The sequence below is a fragment of the Cervus canadensis genome, chromosome 11 (assembly GCF_019320065.1).
Source record: "Cervus canadensis isolate Bull #8, Minnesota chromosome 11, ASM1932006v1, whole genome shotgun sequence".
Classification (NCBI taxonomy): domain Eukaryota; kingdom Metazoa; phylum Chordata; class Mammalia; order Artiodactyla; family Cervidae; genus Cervus; species Cervus canadensis.
This window is the reverse complement of record NC_057396.1, coordinates 34,607,688-34,630,254: the sequence shown is the minus strand read 5'-3', so window position 1 is coordinate 34,630,254 and position 22,567 is coordinate 34,607,688. Positions and strand designations below refer to the sequence as shown.

At 37.0% G+C, this 22,567-nt stretch overlaps 1 protein-coding gene across 3 annotated transcripts in view; it reads left to right on the top strand.

Annotated features, from left to right (window-relative positions):
• Positions 1–22,567, top strand: part of PDE3B (phosphodiesterase 3B) — a 175,093-nt gene that overhangs the window by 137,934 nt on the left and 14,592 nt on the right. For all 3 annotated transcript variants that reach the window (XM_043481083.1, XM_043481082.1, XM_043481081.1), the window contains exons 10-14: positions 1,945–2,056; positions 3,256–3,369; positions 11,745–11,932; positions 19,884–20,087; positions 22,311–22,472. In XM_043481083.1, the coding sequence (XP_043337018.1) occupies positions 1,945–2,056; positions 3,256–3,369; positions 11,745–11,932; positions 19,884–20,087; positions 22,311–22,472 (780 nt within the window). The remainder of the gene's footprint in view (positions 1–1,944; positions 2,057–3,255; positions 3,370–11,744; positions 11,933–19,883; positions 20,088–22,310; positions 22,473–22,567) is intronic.

Here is a 22,567-nt window from a genome sequence, read left to right as displayed (position 1 = left end):
TTTCAGGTGAAAATTTGAAAAGAGAAACCTAAATATGTAAAGTCATATATATATAAGCACAATCTATTTTAAGGTACTTATAATTTGTGTATATATGAAAAGTAGTTTATTTGTCCATAATAATGGGGTTTAATTTATACTAAAGAAGTAATAAAGGTTCACTTTTTATTGAATCTTAAGATTTAAAAGGACAGGAAAGGTGATCTAGTTCTTTGGACTGAAACTTCAGTTCAGTTGCTCAGTCGTGTCTGACTCTTTGTGACCCCATGAACCGCAGCACGCCAGGCCTCCCTGTCCATCACCAACTCCTGGAGTGCACCCAAACCCATGTCCATTGAGTCGGTGATGCCACCCAACCATCTCATCCTCTGTCGTCCTCTTCTCCTCCTGCCTTCAGTCTTTCCCAACATCAGGGTCTTTTCAAATGAGTCAGCTCTTCGCATCAGGTGGCCAAAATATTGGAGTTTGTGCTTCAACATCAGTCCTTCCAATGAACACTCAGGACTGATCTCCTTTAGGATGGACTGGTTGGATCTCCTTGCAGTCCAAAGGACTCTCAAGAATCTTCTCCAACACCACAGTTCAAGCATCAATTCTTCGATGCTCAGCTTTCTTTATAGTCCAACCCTCACATGCATACGTGGCCACTGGAAAAACCATAGCCTTGACTAGATGGACTTTTATTGACAAAGTAATATCTCTGCTTTTTAATATGCTGTCTAGGTTGGTCATAACTTTCCTTCCAAGGAGTAAGCGTCTTTTAATTTCATGGCTGCAATCACCATCTGCCGTGATTTTGGAGCCCAAAAAAATAAAGCAGCCACTGTTTCCCCATCTATTTGCCATGAAGTGATGGGACCGGATGCCATGATCCTGGTTTTCTGAATTTTGAGCTTTAAACCAACTTTTTCACTCTCCTCTTTCACTTTCATCAAGAGGCTCTTTAGTTCTTCTTCACCTTCTGCCATAAGGGTGGTATCATCTGCATATCTGAGGTGATTGACATTTCTCCCAGCAATCTTGATTCCAGCTTGTGCTTCCTCCAGCCCAGCGTTTCTTAGGCTTCATCTTTTTCACCTGTCTTCCCTGTGCTTTACACAAAGCCAGGTGGTCCACTTCATGCTGGAACCATGGAAAAATGCTTTCTCTTTACCACCCAGACTCAAGGTTCTTCCTGAAGGGTCCACACAACAGGGTCAGATTAACCTTCCTGAAATATCACTGTCATTAATTCCAAAGTATCTTATTCATGAAATGAGAGAACACAAGGATAAAATATGTGAAAAAAACATAATTTTTCACATTGAGTCGGAGAAGGCAATGGCACTCCACTCCAGTACTCCTGCCTAGAAAATCCTGTGGATGGAGGAGCCTGGTGCGCTGCAGCCCATGGGGTCACTAACGAGTTGCACACGACTGAGTGACTTCACTTTCACTTCTCACTTACACGCATTGGAGAAGGAAATGGCAACCCACTCCAGTGTTCTTGCCTGGAGAATCCCAGGGACGGGGGAGCCTGGCGGGCGGCTATCTATGGGGTTGCACAGAGTCGGACATGACTGAAGCGACTTAGCAGCAGCAGCATCACATTGAGTAATTTAGGGTCAGAAATGTGATAAATATATTGTTCTGACATCTTTTTAATGCCTAGGGCTATACTAGAATACAATTCATAAGCCCTTTGATGAATTGTGACTGAAAAGCTGAAGGGAAGAGTGGAAAATTTTTAAAATTAGGACATGATATGGTAATTGTTCTCTGGTTTTCAAGGGCTTTGGGGTAGTATCTTCCTTCATGTTTTGGAAAGAAATCATTGTAGGGAAATTTCTAAAATTATTAAGTTAGAGACATATACATGGTTAGCTTTGCCAGTGCAAATCACAAAACATACTCAATTAGAAATAGAAATTCTGATTTTTAAAATGTACTTTAATTGTCATTTAGGTTGTGTATACCCTATTTCAAGACACTGGCTTATTGGAGATATTTAAAATTCCCACTCTACAATTCATGAACTACTTTCATGCTTTAGAAAATGGTTATCGAGACATTCCCTGTAAGTATTATATATTATTTAACTTGATATAATACTGGTTTTGAAATTCCTTGTAAACCCCCTTTAGTGGTCCCTTAGAAACACTTTTTAAATTGCATGTTTGGAAGAATTGAAAAATAGTAATTTAAAAAGAAAATCTACATCCTCCTACCCAGAGTTAACTGACTGCTGTTAACATTTTGGTATATATCCTTCAAGACTTTTTCTTATACATATACTTATTTTTTATGAAGTGAATCATACTATTAATACCTATTTATAGTCTGCCTTTTCACATAATTATATAGTAAGAGCTTTCTGTGATGAATACCTTATCATTTCAGATGTTTGGTAATATTGTCATGAGTTTCCTAAATTTCTTATTTTAAAATGTTTAAAATTTATCCACAGAATTTGTTTTTTAACTGTGTCCTGACTTGTGGAATAATTTTTAATGGCAATTTGATTTTATGATAAAATAGAATTTTAATTTTATATTAGGAAAAGATACAATTTTCTTTATGTGTTGATTCATTCTACACTTAACCTCCAGGGGGACATTCTTTGGAGAAATAGCCAATTATTCTTAAATTGGCATGATTCATTAATAATAGTGATGCTTAATAATTTAATGTGCATTATGTGTACTATAATTATCACAAAGTATGTATTTTGAAAAGTGGCTGATTTTACAAATGGAATAAGATGATACTTTAAGGTGTACCTCAAGATCAGAGGAATGGGAAAAAGAAAGGAATGGGAAAAAGAAAGCCATGGTGGGGAGTCTTCACTGTCACGTCCAGTTAGGATATACTGGTTAAGATAAGACTCTCTGGGGACTTCCCTGACAGTCTAGTGGTTAGGACTCCATGCTTCCACTGTGGTGGGCATGGGTTCCATCCCTGCTCCAGGAACTAGATCTTGCAAGCCAAATGGCATGGTCCAAAAACAAGCAAAGTTCCCTTAAGTAAATTAGCCCTGGTTATGATGCCTTTTCTTTGATCCCTGTACTGCGTTTTCATAGTATACGTGAAAGTTTATAAAAGAGACATCAAGAAACTTGATAAAATAAGATGAAACAAAAACCTAATTGTTGGAAATTATTCTAAGCCATATGTTTTATTTAGGAGGATACAGTGAGACTAGAAAGTACTTTTTAAAATGTCCTATGTTAAAAATAACAAAATGACCATTTCTGTAAAACATTTTGGTGACTTTAGATCACAATCGTATACATGCCACAGACGTCCTACATGCTGTTTGGTATCTGACAACACGGCCCATTCCCGGCCTACAGCAGATCCACAGTGATCATGGAGCAGGAAATGAAACAGGTACTCCCTTCTACTAATCTTTCCTTAAAGTATTTCATTAGGCATCATAAATCTAACTATCTCATTTCATTATCTCTGTTCCCTTAGCATTTTTATTAAGTAACCTTTGGTATATATAAAGCGAATGGGAAATCGTTCAGTCATGTCCAACTCTTTGTGACCCCATGGACTGTAGCCTACCAGGTTCCTCTGTCCATGGGATTTTACATGCAAGAATGCTGGAGTGGGTTGCCATCTCCTTCTCTAGGAGATCTTCCCAACCCAGGGACTGAACCCGGGTCTCCTACATTGTAGGCAGATGCTTTACCGTCTGAACCACCAGGGGTTTATATAAAGTATTACGTAAATTTTGATGAATGCAAATTGGGAAACTTACTATCCATCTGAAGATTCAATACTACTCAATTTACCATGTTTCTTTTCTGTGTCCCACCCTGCTGCTTCTTCACTGAGATAGCCAATATCCTGAATATTGTGATAATCTGTTTTGCTTTTCTTTCAATTCTTGTTTTTCCTGTTTTAGGTATATCATGTAAATTTAAAATATGTAACATTCCCAACAGATGGGGACGTTTAAAAGCTTCACATAAGTATTTAAACAGTGATATTAAAAAAAATTGTTAACATTCAAATTTTGTTTCCTTTTCATAAATATAACTGTATTTATGCAAATGTGATAAAATATAACATTCACAGCTCTCTTATTCTAGTTTATAAAAGAGGGGAGAAAACTTCTATCTAGTGCTTTCACTGCCATGGCCTGGGTTCAATCCCTGATCAGGGAACTGAGATCCTGAAAGCTGTGCAGCCAAAATTTTAAAACATTGAAAAAAAGAGAGGAGAAATACTCCAGTAAGAAATAGACACACAAAAAAAGAAAAAGAAAAAAAAAAGAAATACACACAAATCAGGACAGAATTTGCTCAGTTACAAATGCCTGAGAATTGTTATGATACTCATCAGTGTAAAGGTCTCGGTCTTAGCCACTTCTTCACATTCTTTGGTGGTTTAGTCTAAAGTACTACACCACTGTTTGATGGATTTGCCTTATGTCACTGATTCATTTTTGTCTGCTCTCCATATTTACTTTCATAGTGTTCTTCCTTCTTTCCAGTAGTTCTGTGCTTCCATAAGAGATCATTTTCTTCAGCCTTTTTGTTTGTAGATGTATTTATTTTATCCTAGAAGAATGCATCTTTATTCCAGCACATTTGTAGATATCATTATATCTTCTGACATCTGTAATATCTGTTGACAAATCAGCCATAAGTCTTATTTCTCCTTAATGGTAGGTACTATGTCCCTTTTCTCTTTGCTATTGGTTTTTAGCATTTTGTCTATGGTACACTCAGGTTATATTCTTTGTATACATCTTATTTGGGGGTTCAGTGAACTTCTTGAATATATTGATTAATGTCTTTTATTGGTTTCTGTCATACTCTTCAGAATTTTTTCAGCCTTCACTCACTGCCCAATTCCAAAGCTGCCTCCACATTTTTAGATATTTGTTACAGCAACACTCTACCTCCAAGTGCCAAAATCTGTATTATTTTCCTATGGCTCCTGTAACAAATTACTACAGACTAAGTGGTTTAAATGATACAAATTTGGGGGATTCCCTGCCAAAGTGGTTAGGCCTCTGTGCTTTCACTGCAGGGGGCACAGGTTAGATCCCTAGTCAGGGAACTAAGATCCCACATACCATGCGGTGTGGTCAAAAACAAAACACAAATGTATTAACTTATTATTTATTATTCTGGATCCAAAAGTCTGAAAAACGTTCAACTGGGCTAAAATCCAGGTGTCAGCAGGACTTCATTGGTGTTGCCAATGAAGAATGTTTCCTTGCCCCCTCCAGCTTATACAAGCCACCTGCATTCCATGGCTAATGGCCCCTTCTTCAAAGACAGCAGCATAGCATCTTCAAGTATGTCTCTGACCCTGACCTTTTCATCCTTCAAAGGAATTAGCAAAAAGTGGTACAACTATAACCTTGGTTTTCTGTCCAGAGTACACATTCCTGACAGTGAATCTTTCACTTCTAGTATTTTTTGCAGTCTGGACAGGTTGAGAATTTCCCAGATTACCAAATCCTGGATCCTTCTTGCTTAGCAATTCTTCCTCACTTTCCTCTTACATTTTATTTCAAACAGTAAGAAAGCAGGCTTATCTTTAATACTTTCCTTGGATATCTCCTCAGCTAAATATCTAAGTTCATTGTTTACATGTTTTGTATTCCATGAATACAGTTCAACCAAGCTTTCTGCTGCTATATTAACAATGACCCCTTTCCTTATTTTCCAATAATGGGTTCTTGGCAGTGTCTTTAACAGAAGTTTTCTACCATCACCCTGTTCAAGATGATTTGAGTATTCCCTAAGGCAATGTCTGTTTTCTGTGCTCCTCACTTCCTTCTGAGTTCTTACTAGCAGTGCTATAAGTCCTTATACAATATTATGGAATAAAGTATATGTAGAAGACAGTTTTCTTTGGAAAACCAAGTAGCTGCTGAAATGGAAAACTGTGGTAGAAACAGACTAGGAGGACTATGAAATGCACTGCTTTATTCTGACTACAGTGGAGAATAGAAAAAAATGACTATGCCACCAAAGTAACAGCAACAAAAGCAAAAATAAACAAATGGGACTGCATCAAACTAAAAAGCTTCTACACAGCAAAGGAAAGAATTTTAGAAACGAAAAGGCAACCTGCAGAATGGGAGTAAATATTTGTAATTCATATACTGAGTGTAAGGGGTTAATATCAAACATACATAAAGAACTTATACAACTTAATACCAAAAAACAATCCAATTTTAAAAAAATGGGCAGAGAAACACAAATCAAAACCACAGTGGGCTATCACCTCACACTTGTTAGAAAGGCTGTCATTAAGACAAGAGGTAAGTTTCAGTCAAGATGTGGATATAAGGGAACACTTGTGCACTGTTGAAGACAGATTGGTTCAGCTACTGTGAACAGTAGTATGGAGATTTTTATTTCTCAAAAAAATAAAGTAGAACTATCATATGAAGGAGCAATTTCTGGGCATATATCCAAAGGAAACGAAGATATAAGTTTGAAGAGATATATACACTTCCATATTTATTACAGCATTATTTATAATAGCCAAGACATGGAAATAATCCATGAATGGATAAAGATGTGTGTGTGTGTACATGTACACACAATGGAATATTATTCAGCCATGAAATAGAAGGGAATCGTGCCATTTGCAGCAGATGGGCCTTAATGGCATTACGCTAAACAAAGTATCAGACAGATACTTTATGATGTCAGTTACATATGGAATATAAACATGCTGAACTTGTAAAAACAGAGAATGTAATGGTGGTTACCAGAGGCTGGGAGTGAGGGAATTGGGGATATGTTGTTTAAGGTTACAAATTTGGAGTTAGTAGATAAATAAGTCCTGGAGAGCTAATGCACAGCATAGTGGTTATAGTCATAAATACTACCTTAAAAAGTTCAAAGTTGCTGAGAGACTAGATTTTTTTTTTTTTTTTGAGAGACTAGATCTTAATTGACCTCACCCCAGGAAAAGAAATGATAATTATGTGGTGTCGTAGAGTTGTTAGCTGATGCTACAGGTGGTAATCATATTGCAGTATACGAATATATCAAATCAACACATTGTATACCTTAAAGTTACACAGTGTTTTGTGTTAATTATATTTCAATAAAAAAAAAAGAAATGAAATAAGTTTAGAGTTGGAATGAATGGTTAGAGAACCAGATAGTTAAAAGCATTCCTTGACTTCTCTGGTGGTAAGTGGTAAAGAATCTACCTGCCAGTGCAGGAGACTTGAGTTTGATCCCTGATCCAGAAAGGGCCCCACATGCCACCAAACAACTGAGGCTTGCGCGCCACAACTACTGTGCCTGCGCTTTGGAGCCCAGGAGCTGCCTCTGCTGAGCCCCGCTGACACAGCCGTGGAAGCACACACACTCCGCCCGTGCTCCACAAAGAGATGCCACTTCGAGAAGCTGGGGTGCTGCAGCTAGAGGGTAGCCCCTGCTCACCACAACTGGAGAAGGGCTCGAGTAGCAGTGAAGAACCAGCACAGACAAAAACAATTAAATAAATGTTTTAATGAAAAAAAATTTCTTAATTATTATAGTAGTAGGATCATAACTTCTGAAAACATAATCCAAAGTTTGATCCTGAAGTTACCTGAAATTCAATGCAAGTTGAGTTCATAGCCTCAACTAGGCCTCTTATGTTAGAGCTGTGGTATTGATTGGAAAAGAAAGGACCCTTATAATTGGAAGGAGAATATTTGAGTCGATTTGAAGAAATCTGATTAGCCTGAACCTCTCATATCTTGCTGTACCTCTGTGCTGAAAAACAATCATTTCCCCTTGTGTTGGTTGCCTGGAGACCTTGTAACAACCTCACCTGAGACTCTTGACTTATAGATCTATGCTAGTTCACCTCTAAATCCAGTCTGACCACCTCTTATTTCTTTGTGATCCATAATTAAACTCAGATCTGCCACAATCTAAGTCTGAATACCAAAATAATTTCCTAAATTTATATTGGCAGAAACCTGAGGAACATATATGGGAATGGATTTTAAGTGTTTACAGCAAGACAAAGGAAGGTAATGGTTGATCATTCTGAATTTATTGATGTTGGTATACCTATTGGAAATGTGGGTTCTTTTCACTTTGGGGCGGTTATGAATAAATGCTGCTATGAATATTCATCTACCAGCTTTTGTGTGGGTTTATGTTTTCATTTCTCTTGGCCATCTACCTAGTTTTATGGAATTGCTGGGTCATAAGGTGACTCTGTGATTAACATTTGGAGGAACTACCAAACTGTTTTTCAAAATGGTTGCACTATTTTACATTCCCACATGCAATGTATGAAGATCCCAATTTATTATTATAATTAATAAGTTAATATTAATTTATCTGCCATTTATCATTATCTGTCTTCTTGATAGCCATTCTGTAGTTGGTGTGAAGTGGTATCTCACTGTGGCTTTTTTGATTCACATTTTTCTAATAGCTAATGATGTTGAGCATCTTTTCATGTTTTTTAGGTCATATGTATATATTTGTCCTTTGTCCATTTCAAAATATGGTCATTTGTCTTTTCATTATTGAGTTGTGGAAGTTTTTTATATGTTCTGGATATAAGTGTCTTATTAAATTTATGATTTGCTGCTATTTTCTTACATTATGTTATCTTTGCACTTTTTTGGTGATGTCTATCAAAGCATAAGATCATGGCATCAGGTCCCATCACTTAATGGCAAATAGATGGGGAAACAATGGAAACAGTGACAAACTTTATTTTCTTGGGCTTCAAAAATCACTGCAGATGATGACTGCAGACATGAAATTAAAAGAAGCTTGCTCCTTGGAAGAGAAGCTATGACAAACCTAGACAGCATATTAAAAAGCAGAGATATTACTTTGCTGATAAAGGTCTGTCTAGTCAAAGCTATGGTTTTTCCAGTAGTCATGTATGGATGTGATAGTTGTACCATAAAGAAAGCTGAGTGCCAAAGAATTGATACTTTTGGACAGTGGTGTTGGAGAAGACTCTTGAGAGTCCCTTGGACTGCAAGGAGATCAAACCAGTTAATCCTAAAGGAAATCAGTCCTGAATATTGATTGGAAGGACTGATGCTGAAGCTGCAATATTTTGGCCACCTGATGTGAAGAGGCGACTCATTAGAAAAGCCCCGGATGCTGGGAAAGATTGAAGACAGGAGAAGGGGATGTCAGAAGATGAGATGGTTGGATGGCATCACCAGCTAAATGGACATGAGTTCGAGCAAGCTCTGGGAGATGGTGAAGGACAGGGAAGCCTGGTGTGCTGCAGTCCATGAGTTCACAGGGTCAGACATGACTGAGTGACTGAACAACAATCAAAGCATAAGGTTTTCAATTTTGATGAAGTTTAATTTATCTGATTTTTTCTTTCATTGCTCATGCTTTTGGTGTCATATCTACAAAGGGTGTGTGTAACTTGAGGTCATGAAGATTTACTATGTTTTCTTCTAAGCATTTCATAGTGCTCTTAAGTTTAGGTCTAGGGTCCACTAAAACTAATTTGAGGGGATGAAGTAAGGAAGAGGTCTAACATTCACTCTTCAGCATATGGAAATCTAGTTGTCTTGGCACCATTTGTTGAAAAAATTTCCGTATTCTACACATGATTGGTTCCTAAATGTTATAACATCATTTCTGCTTTTTAAGATGTGACATTAAATGAAACAACATGTATGAAAGTTCCTTGTATCATGGAAGGCATAGTTGGCTCTCAACAAGGTCTTGGCTCCCTTATCCAAAAATCAATTGACCATAAATATAAGGATTTATTTCTGGACTCTCAGTTCTGTTCCATTGATCTATGTATCTATCCTTATGTCATTACCACACAATATTTTGTTACTAAAGCTTTGTAGTAAACTTCAAAATTATTCTTCTTTTTCAAGATTGTTTTGGCTAATCTGATCTCTTTCATTTCCATATGAATTTTAGGGCCAGCTTATATATCTCTTGTACAAAAAAGCCAGCTGGGATGTTGGTAGGAGTATGTTGAGCCATAGATCATTTGAGGGAGTATTGCCATCTTAACAATATTAAGTCTCCTGAATCATGAGCATGGATATTTTTCTACTTATTTGTCTTCCTTAATTTCTTTCAACAATGTTTTTTACTTTTCAGGATACTGGTTTTTCACTTCTTTTGTTAAATTTACTCCTAAGTATTTTATTCTCTTTGATGCTAGTATAAATGGAATTGCTTTCTTGGGTTCATTTTTTGATTATTTATCCCTAGTATGGAGAAATAAAATGGATTTTTTGCATATTGATCTAGTACCCTGCAACCTTTATGATCTCATTTTTAGTTTAATACTTTTCCAGTGGATTTCTTACGATCTTTCTGTATACAGAATCATGTCATTTACAAATAGAGATAGTTCTGCCTCTTCCTTTTCAATCTCTAATGCCTTTTACTGAGGCCTCCTTTTAAATGGAATCTTGTAGTTATCTTTAGTTGTCTGGCCATTTAGTTGTCTTGCCATGTATTTTCTTTTTTATACTAGTAATTTCACATTAAACATACACAGACTAATGTATTAAGATCCTAATATGTCAATTATAGGTATATACTGAGCTTAAAAGGAGTTTTTGCATTTTTTGATATTATATATATATATTCTAAATTCTAGGGGCACTACAGAATGCATATAATGCAGAAAAAATTGAAGTTGTCACTCTGATATTGGTAATTTAAATCTTATTAGAAACTTAAATGTTTAAATATATCTTTTTCCATACATTTAAGTATCTTGTTTTTACTTTTTATAATTATTTTTAAAAGCTCTAGTGTGGGTAATTCTAAAACTCAATTTAGGTGCAAAATATAAACAGCATGAAAATAATTAGGTATCTTTATAATTATCAGTATTGTATATTTATATTATTATGTTAAAAAATCCTTGTGATTAAAAATAGTAAGTGAACTAAATCATGATAAAGTCGTTTTGGACTTTGACAAGCCAGGACATTATTCTAAGTTTCCCTTGCTGAACACAACCAATGAAATTTTGTATCTAATATCTTTGTGGTTTTCTTTGCTGTCTACTCACAATATACTTTATTATTTCCTTCTTAATACTTTAAGATACCTTTAGCAAAAACAATTTGAGTGACCATCTAAATAGGTATAGCCACCAAATTACAAAAAAAAGGAGAAACAATGGTAAGGTGTTAAGGACACCAAAAACACATTGCTGATAGTAAAATTATTGTTTCTAACTAGAAGATACAAAGAATTACACTGACTGAATCATTCCTCAGTCTTCCATACCTTTTCAGTTTTCAGAGTTTTTCTTTACAGTATTTTATAAGGGGCTTCATCGAAGGAAAAAGAAGAGGAAGTAGTGTAGTCCAGGTTACAAATGAAAGGAAATCTATTTGGGTAAGATTTGAAAAGCATGCATGTTGAAATGGTTACTTTGTTAATATATTAAATTCCTAAATCTCTATAGTGTTTCATGTAATTTTTTTCTCTAGATTGTTTTCTCCTATTACTCTGGCCATTATGTTTAACCTTTAAATAACAAAAAGTTTAGAAAATCAGAGGTTTTTAAAGATCACCACCAGCTTGAGTTAACAGAGCATCATGAGAATCCTGTCATGTCGTGTTTAATGCTGCTTCTCTCTGTTAGCATGTATGTTGGAAATAGTATACTATTTTATGTCCATGTTTAGAGAGTATTTCTTAGGTAAGTCAACAAATAAGATGATCATATTACCTTTGGGAAGCTCCTTAGCCTGACTGCAACGATTTTATATGTAATGCGCTTTTATTTTGCTTGTTCCTCAGCAATTAACCCTGAGCGAATTGCTTACATTTCTTCGAGGAGCTGCTCGATTCCAGATGAGAGCTATGGCTGCCTTTCTTCAAACATTCCTGCGCTGGAATTGATGGCTCTGTATGTGGCAGCTGCCATGCATGACTATGACCACCCGGGACGGACAAATGCATTCCTAGTGGCTACCAATGCCCCTCAGGTAGGAAATAACTTTTGCAGAAAGTCTAAGGAATGATTCTGAAATTGTACAGCCAGCCTACATTTCCCTTTGCACACCATTCTTCAGTTGAAGCATTTTGCCGTTGGATAAAACACATCAATATGACATGTGCTAAAGAGTTAGGGAAAGATCTTCAACTGGAAGATAAATAAAATATTCCTGAAAGAGTTATCCACTGTTTTTATGAAATTCTGGAGTCCTGTGCTGTCAGTTTCTTTGCCTTTGATCAAATTGGTAAGATTTTGACTAGCTGTTAAGACTGACTCTTCCTTCTAACCAGATCCTTCATATTCCTAAAAACTATAATAACTGAGAATTGTTATTATTTTTGTTGTTGTTCTCTTTTTTTCCCCCTCTAAGACATGCCATAATATTCTGTCTCTTAGCCCAGCATATATTCATATATGTAAAAAATCTTCTAGTACATTGTTTTTGAATTCAGTACAGTTGGTAAGGTGCAAGATTTCTTTAGGGTCACAATTTGCCTAAGAGGTTGGAGTTTCCAACAAATGGATGCTATAATTGTAATAGCTTTAAACATTAGGACTTGGAACTAAATACAGGCAGCCCTCCATATCCAGGGGTTCTGCCTCCCTGGATTCAATCAACTGGAGATAAAAAATATTTGAAAATTAAAAAAATTCCAGAAAGTTCCAAAAAGCAAAACTTAAATTTACTGAATACTAGTAACTATTTACATTGTATTAGGAATTATAAGTAATCTAGAGAAGATGTAAAGTATACAGGGGATGTGTGTAGGTTATATGAAAATACTGTATTACTTTATATATATTTTATATGAGCATCTGCAGGGGTCCTAGAACCAATTCCCTGAAGATACTGAGGGATGGCTGTGCTTGGTTTTAAGCAGAATTTAGTGTGATGACTTAGCGACTAAAAGACAAAAACAAAGTATGGTGGTGAGTTTTTGTTTAGGCAGATGATTCCTGAAATGTCAGCTTTGTATTTCTGCCTGCCTGCCTGGCTTACAAAGAGCAAGTTGTCAATATTGTTTACTGAATTCGTCTTACTTCCTCACTTTGTTGCTCTATGTGCAAACCTCAGTTCTGATTCTTTCATCTTTTATAGCCAATTCTCCCTGTTCCTCTTCTCATTTCTCTTTCTTTCACACACTCCCAGTACTTAAAATATAGGAGATAGTTTCTCTACCCAGAACAATAGGATGCAGAGAGAGAGAAAAAATTAAAAGTGCTAGGTAATTCATTTTCTCTAATTAGACTTTATTCATAGGTCATGATTTCCACAGGTAACTTTTAGATGAATTTCAATCTAGATATTAATGTTTTTCCACTTTCTAAGAATTGCTTTGGGAGATATTACCCACTTATAAGCACATCTCCTCGTTTGCAATCCCACTCTGCAAAAATCAGATGCCCATTTTCTCTAGCACTTCATGATCTTTGAAAATCCTAGTTCTATAGCAAGTCACAGACTGGCACAATAGGAACAGTACTAGTCTTGGGATGGAGAGACCTGAGCTTGATATCTGGTTACCAGCTATTAGCTATGTGACATTAGGCAATTAACCCTTATCTTTCTGAACCTCAAAATATGTACCTGATATGACTATGGGTAAAAAGAGATAACATTTGGGGAGTTTTTTGCTGAATCAGATTATCACGTAGACAGAAATTATTTACTGTTCTATTCCACCCTTTACTTTCATTCTCTCTCTATTAGCATTGAGTATACATGAGTCAGACTTATGTATTACCTCTTTTTCAAGGATATTACAAGTTAGTGAATTCTGGTGTTATTTGTCTTGCATGCAGATAGTTTAAAACAATGACACATGAATGTATTCAATAATTTATATGTTATGTACTCAGAACTGTTGTCCTGAACAAAATACAAACATAAAGTCTGGACACAGTCAATAACTATGAGTTATTTCTAAACTTTCATTGTTAAGGACAGCCAAGAGATGAAGCAGTGAGAAGGGCCGGGATGAAAAGGGAACTGATCAGAGAGTTCAGCTGTGAAAAAGTGTAGCCTTTTACCTGGCCTCCACGCTTACTTCCTGGTGCTCTTCAGTCCGGTTCCAACACACAGCAGCCAGAGGGGCCCTCTTCTGCCCTGAACCCTCACTCCTAGCAAAAGACAATCATTACAGTGGCTCAGAAGGTCCTACCCGATTTAGCCCCCATTAATTCTCCTTTTTAAACTCACTCAGGTCTAGCCTTACTGGGTTCCTTGCTATTTTCTCCTGTATCCCAGGCACACTCCCTTTCTGAGAACCTGGCCTCTTTCTGTTCTCTCGCCCAGACTGCTCTTTCCCTACACATCTATAAAGATCACTTTGTGACTTCCTTCCACCTAAAATTTCAAAAGCTCCTCCATGACACTCATTATGTTCCTCCTCTGATTTGTTTTTTCCACAGCAATGACTATTTAGCATACTGTGTATTTTGTTGTGTATATTTTAGTGGAATATAAGTTTCTATGAGGGCAGACATTTTTCTTTTATTCCCTAATACCTAGAATGATGCCTAGCACACAAAGGCATTCAGGAAACATATGTTGAATGTTGAAGGATGCCTAATTTCTTTGCTCTGCTGGGCTGCTAAGCTTGTCTGAAGTATACTCCATTGTTCCCAAAGTAATGAGGTTCACCAGACATTCTTCACCTAGTGCCTATGAGATAAAGACTTGTAAAAACTTAAGGCTTAACCTGTTTATTAGGTAATAAAGCAGTCTCTCTCATCTTAGGAAGCTCAATGAGTCTAATCAGGCCATAATTAGTGAAAGATATTATTGCTCTGGTGGTATGATAAAAAGGGACAATAGGGCAGAAAACCACCAATAGGATCAGGCATTCTCCTTTCTCATGGTAAGGAGGTGTGTGGGAAGACTTAGGAAGACTGTTCTGAATCCTTGCCATAAAAGAAGGGGAAACATTTAGTCAGGTTTATCCTGGGGGGACATCAGTATTAAAATTCTAAGAGATTTCTGAGCTATTTTCAAATGAATGGTTGGCTGGAAGATGCCAATTGAGATATTACAGTTTGAATTGGGTTGGCCAAAAAGTTTGTTTGGTCAGTGAACCCGTTCAATAAAGTTCTTGGTGAAAATGAAATATGTCTTTTATTTGTACTTAAAACTGAATGAACTTTTTTGCCAGTGCAGTTGGCCAAAACATTTTGATTTGGGGTCAAAGGAAACAAAACTGAGAACTATCGATCTGAGACAGTCATTAACATTTGTCCTCCCAAATATGGATCAAGATGGGAGACTAAACAGGTGTGTTTTCCCCCCTTTCCTCCCATCAAAATAACAATAAAAGATAAAATGCATTACAACAGAGAGCAGTAGGCAGAAGGATATTATCCTAAGTTAAAGAATTTCATACTGTTTTTGGAAAATGAAAATCATGTGGGCAAATATAATGAGATTAAATACACTAAAAAGGAAGCCAAGGCTTGAGTGGAACCCTGGCGACTCCTGGTGCCATTGCCCTTCTCTACACACACACACACACAAACACACACACCCCCTCGTCTGCTGCACACACACCTCTCCCATATAACATACACCTTAAAGCAACACACACACACACACACACACCCTCGTCTGCTGCACACACACACCTCTCCCATATAACATACACCTTAAAGCAAGGCTACCGTGACATCTATTCACTTCTAGGCAGAAAACACATCTCTTAAATACTGAAGGAAATGACCAGAAGAGATTTAGTACTCCAGCGTAAATCCTTCTCATTTTGGAAATCACACTGGTAATTCCAAAGCAAAACCTGCTAGATAAACAAGCCCCACCCACATTAACAGGCCTCCTACTCATCCTTCCCAATTAAAGAGATTCAGCAATAAAACATACACAAGGCTATGAGATGCATACTGAAGAACAGGCACTATTCTAGGCAATACTGTTGAACAAAACAAGCAAAAAATACATTCTGCCCATATGGAACTCACATTCTAGTAAAGTAAGAAAAAACCAAAAAGTGTGTGTGTGTGTAAAAGAGAGATGATTATGACATAAGTGCTAGGAAAAAAGTAAAACAGGGGTGGAGATGGTGCTGGCATAGAAGGATTATTTTCAAGTTAAGAGTTCTGTATCCAGCTAAGCTACAGTTGAGTGTTAAGAGCAAAATAAACAGTCCCGGGTATACAAAGATTTTAAAAAATCATGTTCCATCCATCCTATCTGAGAAAGTTACATAAAAATGTGTTTTAGGCAAAACAAGGGTGATAAACTATGACAAAGGGTCTTAGAAGATAAAGGATTACCAGAAATTTTAGAACCCAGAACTTGAGGGTAAAGGAATCCCTAGATGGAAGCTGTTCATCAAAACTATTTCTTTAAAGAGAAGCACTTATTTAAAAAAAAAAAAAAAAAGGTAGCTGCATTGTTTTCTGCTGCACCTAATTTGTTTACTGCCTCTATTGGGTTTTCTTTTCAGTTAGGAATATTAGTTTTTTAATGAAAACAGTCCTTCTTAATCCAAGATTTTTCATTTCAGAAAAATGTAAATACCTACTTATAATCTTATGACTGTGACTTAGAGATTTACTTTAACGTCTCCTTTTTCTTGTGGTTCAACAGGAGACATTTGTCAGATTTATCATAGTCTGCCTGTTTGATCTAAGTGTTTATGTCTGATGGGTTTTTCTTTTTGCTCATTTATTGAAAGGTGTTTATTATTTGTTAAGATTAATCCCATCTTTTTGACTCTGGGTAAAAGTAAACTTTATGACCAACTAATTTGCTTTACCATGTTAGAGAAGAAATTTGCTTGTGGAGATAAGGAAGATTCACAGTTAGAGAAAGCAGGTAACAAGTTGCTTTAGCAAAAACTCAAAGAATGTTAGTTACTGCAGGTCTGAATTAGGGGGGAAACTGTCTTCATTTTCTAGTTGTCAGGGTGCCTTCAGTAAAAGCCAGCTGAGGCTTCAATATCTGTTTTACCTGGAATGTTTTCCTCCCTGGAGTTAAGCTTGGCTTGTTGATCAGTGTGTGACCATCCAGTGTTCTTACTAAAGTAGAATTTGCCTCTTCCTTCCTGCTCCATGACTCTTGCCTCCACTAAGCCATGAGGTGGTCGGTCAGTTCACTGGGGTCCAGGAGAGGCCCCTTCCCCGTGTTCTCAGGTGGGTTTTTCCTTCTTAGGTGATGACTTAGCTGGCCTTTCCTCAACCCATGCCCCTGTGGGCCATGTCTTTAAAGCTTCCAGTATTGCAACTGTATCTAGATTCTAATATTGATTCAGATTTCTTTTCACCCTCATTTTATATTTCTTTGGTAATGTCAAAGGGCAATTTGGATGCTGCCAGAATTCTGAACTACTGGTTTTTGTTTTTTGTTTTTTTAACTGATCTCATTAACTGAGAGTTTAAGTCCGCTAGCTTTATAGACACTCACTATGCACTGTGGTTTACTGACCTGGGAGTTTGATTACTTCTTCATGAACAAAGCTGTTCTGATCATTTATCAGTCTTTATTGGATTTAAACATGAGTTAACTAAATCACTTTTATATGTAAGTTGACTTCTTAGGAAGTCTCTGACGTTTAACATGTACAGTGTTTTGACACATATATTGTAATATGATTACCACCACAGCAATAGCTAACAAACACCTCCATCACATCACATGACTCTTCGTGTGTGTGGTAAGAATATTTAAAATCTAGTCTTTAGCAACTTTTTAGTATATAATATAGGATTGTATAATCACAATGCTGTACATTAGGTCTCCAGAACTTATTCAGCTTTAAAATATATTTACTTATTTACTTGGCTGTGCTAATTCTTAGTTGCTGCCCACAGGATCTTTTTTTAAAAATTCCATAACATATAAATTTTACCTAAGTCTAGTTGACTTACAGTGTTTCAGATGCACAGCAAGGTGATTCAGTTACACATGAACCACATGTATGATTTTTCAGATTGTTTTCCATTATAGCGTTCTTGCAAGATTTTGACTGTAGTTCCCTGTGCTGTACAGTAAATGCACACAGGATCTTTGATCTTCATTGCAGCATACAGGATCTTTAGTTGTGGCATGGGGATCTCATTGCATGCTCCCTGCACTGGGAACGTGGAGTCTTAGCCACTGGACCGTCAAGGAAGTCCCATTCATCTTCTGAATGCATGTTTGTACCCTTAGACCACTGTCTCCCAATTTCCCCATCTTCTTGTAACCACCTAGTTCTACTGTAAATAGAGTTCAGTTTTAGATTAAACATAAGTGATATCAGCACTTGTCTTTTTCTAGCTTATCTCACTTAGCATGTTGTTTTCAAGGTCCATCCAGGCTGGGATGTCCTTTCTCATGGCTAAAAATTATTCCACTCTGTGTATATGTATTACATCTTCTTTATCTATTCATCCATTGATGGGCACAGATTTTTTTCAACCTTTTTGTGACCCAAAGTTTAAATCATCATTGCTAACATTAAAATCAAATGATGTTTAAAAAAATCAAATGGTAAATATCTATGTTTATATCTAGACTATAATTAATTTTTACAGATCTGTAAAATGACCTAATTAGGCTCAGAATATGCATTGTAGCTGAGATTATGCTGAGAATATTTTTATCTGTTTTTTTCCATTAGACAGAAAGTGCTATGAAAATAGGGATAGTGTTTTTACTTTTTATTCTCAGCCTTTAGCACTAGCTATAAGAGTTCTTTTAATAATTACTATGCTTGGGGGACTTCCCTGGCAGTCCAGGGGTTAAGACTTCCCTTTCCAATGCAGAGGGTGTGGGGGTTCAATCCCAGGTCAGACCTAAGATCCCACATGCCTTGTGGCCAAAAAGGAAAAAGAAAACAGTACATAAAACAGAAGCAAATTGGAACAAATTCAATAAAGACTTTAAAAATGATCCACAAACAAATCTTAATTACTATGCATATTTAATAATTTTAAAAAACTTTCACTTGTTAGAGATGGAAGAAGCTTTAAAAATTCTGTAATCCAGTGATTTTTAGAATCTAGATTACCAGGGTGGGATGTTCAGAGAGAACAGCATTGAAACAAGTATACTATCAAGGGTGAAACAGATCACCAGCCCAGGTTGGATGCATGAGACGGGTGCTCCGGGCTGGTGCACTGGGAAGACCCAGAGGGATGGGATGGAGAGGGAGGTGGGAGGGGGGGATCGGGATGGGGAACACATGTAAATCCATGGCTGATTCATGTCAATGTATGGCAAAAACCACTACAATATTGTAAAGTAATTAGCCTCCAACGAATAAAACTAAATGGAAAAAAAAAATAGAATCTAGATCACCAAATCCTAGACTACTGAGGAGGTACCTCAGGGTCTTCCACTGAAGTGAAATGGGAAAAACAGTGACTAGATCTACCCCACTTGGACAGAGGATTTGTGCTTCTACCTGTTTGAGACTTCTCTGACCCCCAGGTCCTGTGTCAGCTGGGGGCACACGACGTGCCTTTCTCATACTCATGGGTCTCCAGCTCCCCACGCACAGAGTATCCCGGTTCCTCTCCTTCAGTCACCACCACCAGCACTCAGTGCTCACTAAAGAATAGTAATATATCCCTAAGCCTCTTCTCTCTGTCCCTGATAACTTTATTCACAGAAGCTTTATCTGAGACGTTTCACTGCTTTAAGGAAGCAGACCTCAAATTATCAGCTTTATATCTCTTGGTAGGCAGCATGGTGTCTGCAAGGAAGATGAACTTTGGAGACAAATTACCCTTTCACTTACTAGCTATGAATGCTGGAAAAGTGTACCTTATCCTCTTTGCACTTCAGTCTAATCCTTTATCAAATTATCAACCCTTCTACACAAGTATTAAAATGCCTGGCATGTAATAGATACTCACTGTATTCTTTCAACATGATCCTAACTCTGTTTATTGCTAAAGTTCAATATCTTTGAGATGCCTGCCTCATTTTTCTTGTTCCTTTTCAGGCAGTCTTATACAACGACAGATCTGTTTTGGAAAATCATCATGCTGCATCAGCCTGGACTCTATATCTTTCTCGCCCAGAATACAACTTCCTTCTTAATCTTGACAATGTGGAATTCAAGCGCTTTCGTTTTTTAGTCATAGAAGCAATCCTTGCCACAGATCTTAAAAAGCATTTTGATTTCCTTGCTGAATTCAATGCCAAGGTTTGTTATGCAAATTAATTCCTGGTTTCAAAGCAGAAATTATTGTCAGTGCTACTGACAAAAGGTATTTTTTTAACATTAAGTCAGAATATCACTCATGAAGTCATGATAAATCTGGTAAGACAAAATATATGCCAATATTAAAAAAATTATAACATGTCCAAAAATACGATTGCTTGTGACATTTCCAATTATGTCAGTTGAAGCTTTCAGGGACAGATTTGAGAAAGTTATGCACAGTGCCAAGTAAGGCATTTTATGAAATTAAATATGTGTTTCTAAGAAGCCAGTTATGCCTACTTTGCTGCACCTGTTTCCCTTCTCTATGTTGTGAAGTGTTAAACTGGCTGGTGTGGGAATGGAGAAGTACTTGAGAATAAAGCACTCATTCAACTGCTGTTCATTGGGACTGCCCACTGTGTGCAGTCATCCTAGTTAAGAATAAGGCATAAACAGGCTGAAGTCACTGTCGGAGCGCACATTCACCATGGAGTTGAGGATCACTGCCATTGTGTGATGGTGGTACTGATGGGAGCGTGTTGTATCCCTCAGAGGTTGGGGTGAAAAAGTGTTGAGAACCACTGCTTTGGATTCCCGAGGGAAAGATGACCCATATTTTGCAGGCAGGAAACCACTGTTTTCTTGATAACATCTCTGCCCTAAAGGAAGGGGTTACCTTCAGGGTAGAGGGGCTGGGTGTCAAAGGAGTACTCACTTAACCTCCTGGAAGGAGGCCTATATATGTCACTGTTGTGATATTGATAAATGCTTATGAAAAAAATCAGTAAGACATCAGTTTGCCTTTAAACTTACTTCATAGCTGTGTAGCTCTATTAATTTTTATTTTTACTTAATAAAAATTCATTTAAATGCTTAAGTCACAGTAAGTAAACAGAAGTTCTTTTTACAGGTGAAAGATGATCTAGCCCAAAACTTTAGAATCTGTGTTCCTCAGAGATACCTATTCTGTAGTCTCAGGAAAATGTCACATGAGTGACACATGGGGAACAGCTTGCAGATCTTAGTTCCCTGAGCAAGGACTGAACCCAGGCCATGGCAGTGAAAGCTCAGAGTCCTAGCCACTGGACTACCAGGGAGCTCCCTAGACTACATACTTTCAATCTAAAGAGCTCGTCTTTCTTTTAACTGTTTTCTGTAGTGGTGGTCTACATAGGAGTTCCTTTAACAAAAGGGGTGGATGCCAGGGAATTCCCAGGAGGTCCAGGTTCAATCTCTGCTAGGAAACTAAGATCCTCAAGTCATGCAGCACAGCCAGGAAAAAGGGAGGGGGGGATGGTGGATGCCAATAAAAATCTAATACTACAGTACAGTTCCAAAGTCACGAATCTGGCCCTTTCACTTTATTTCTTACAAGAGAAATTTGAATTCTTGAAAGGCATGGTAATTTGCCCAATAACAGCCATTTATTTAAATAACAATGTTAGCGTTTACTATGAACTGTGCATTTTTCATTCGTTAATCCTCAGGCAATACGACTAGATTGATATTATTTTCCCTATCATATAGATGAAGAAAGATAGACTCAAAGAGCTCAAGTAATTTTTCCAGCATTACTCAATGATTGGTTAAATCATACTAAGGCAGGATTTAAAACCATAGACATCAGCTTCTAAGACTTGTATTCTTTCAACTATATCATGTTGCCTTTTACAGTTAGATCCTTAAGCATTCCTTTTTGAGACAAAGTAGTTACAATTCTTATATGATTTGCTTTTGCATGTATATTTGCATAAAATATATATTTTATGTCATATATACTAATATGTACAATATATAATATACACAAATTACAAATTTCTGCAGTAATCACAAATATTGAAACTCATGGTTTGTTCTGCTTGTATAATACAGTGCTCTACTTCCATTGAAACAAAGCTGTAAATGACACTTCAAAGAGAAATTTAACCCATAGAGGTACATGTCATGGCACAAACAAAATTAAAAGAAGCACTTAATGAAATTCCTTCCTGTCCAGAGGACAGGAAACAGTTTTAAGATAATTCAGTAAAAAACAAAAGTTGGGGAATTCCCTGGCAGTCCAGTGGTTAGGACTCCATGCTTTCACTGCCAGGGGCGAGGATTCAAACCCTAATCAGGGAACTAAGATACCACAAGCCAAACAGTGCCGCCAAAAATAAACAAAACAAAAAACAGACTCTTGCGCCCTCAGTACCCACAGTAATTCTGTTTTTCCGATGACAGGCCAATGATGTAAATAGTAATGGTATAGAATGGAGGAATGAAAACGATCGCCTCTTGGTGTGCCAAGTGTGCATCAAACTGGCAGATATTAATGGCCCGACCAAAGTTCGAGACTTGCATTTGAGATGGACAGAAGGCATTGTCAATGAATTTTATGAGCAGGTAAGTTGAAACATGGGATTGGTGGGACTTTTAAGAGCTGCCATCTGAAGACACTGCCTTTTGGATTTGGATAGCTACATTAAATACTTGAAATG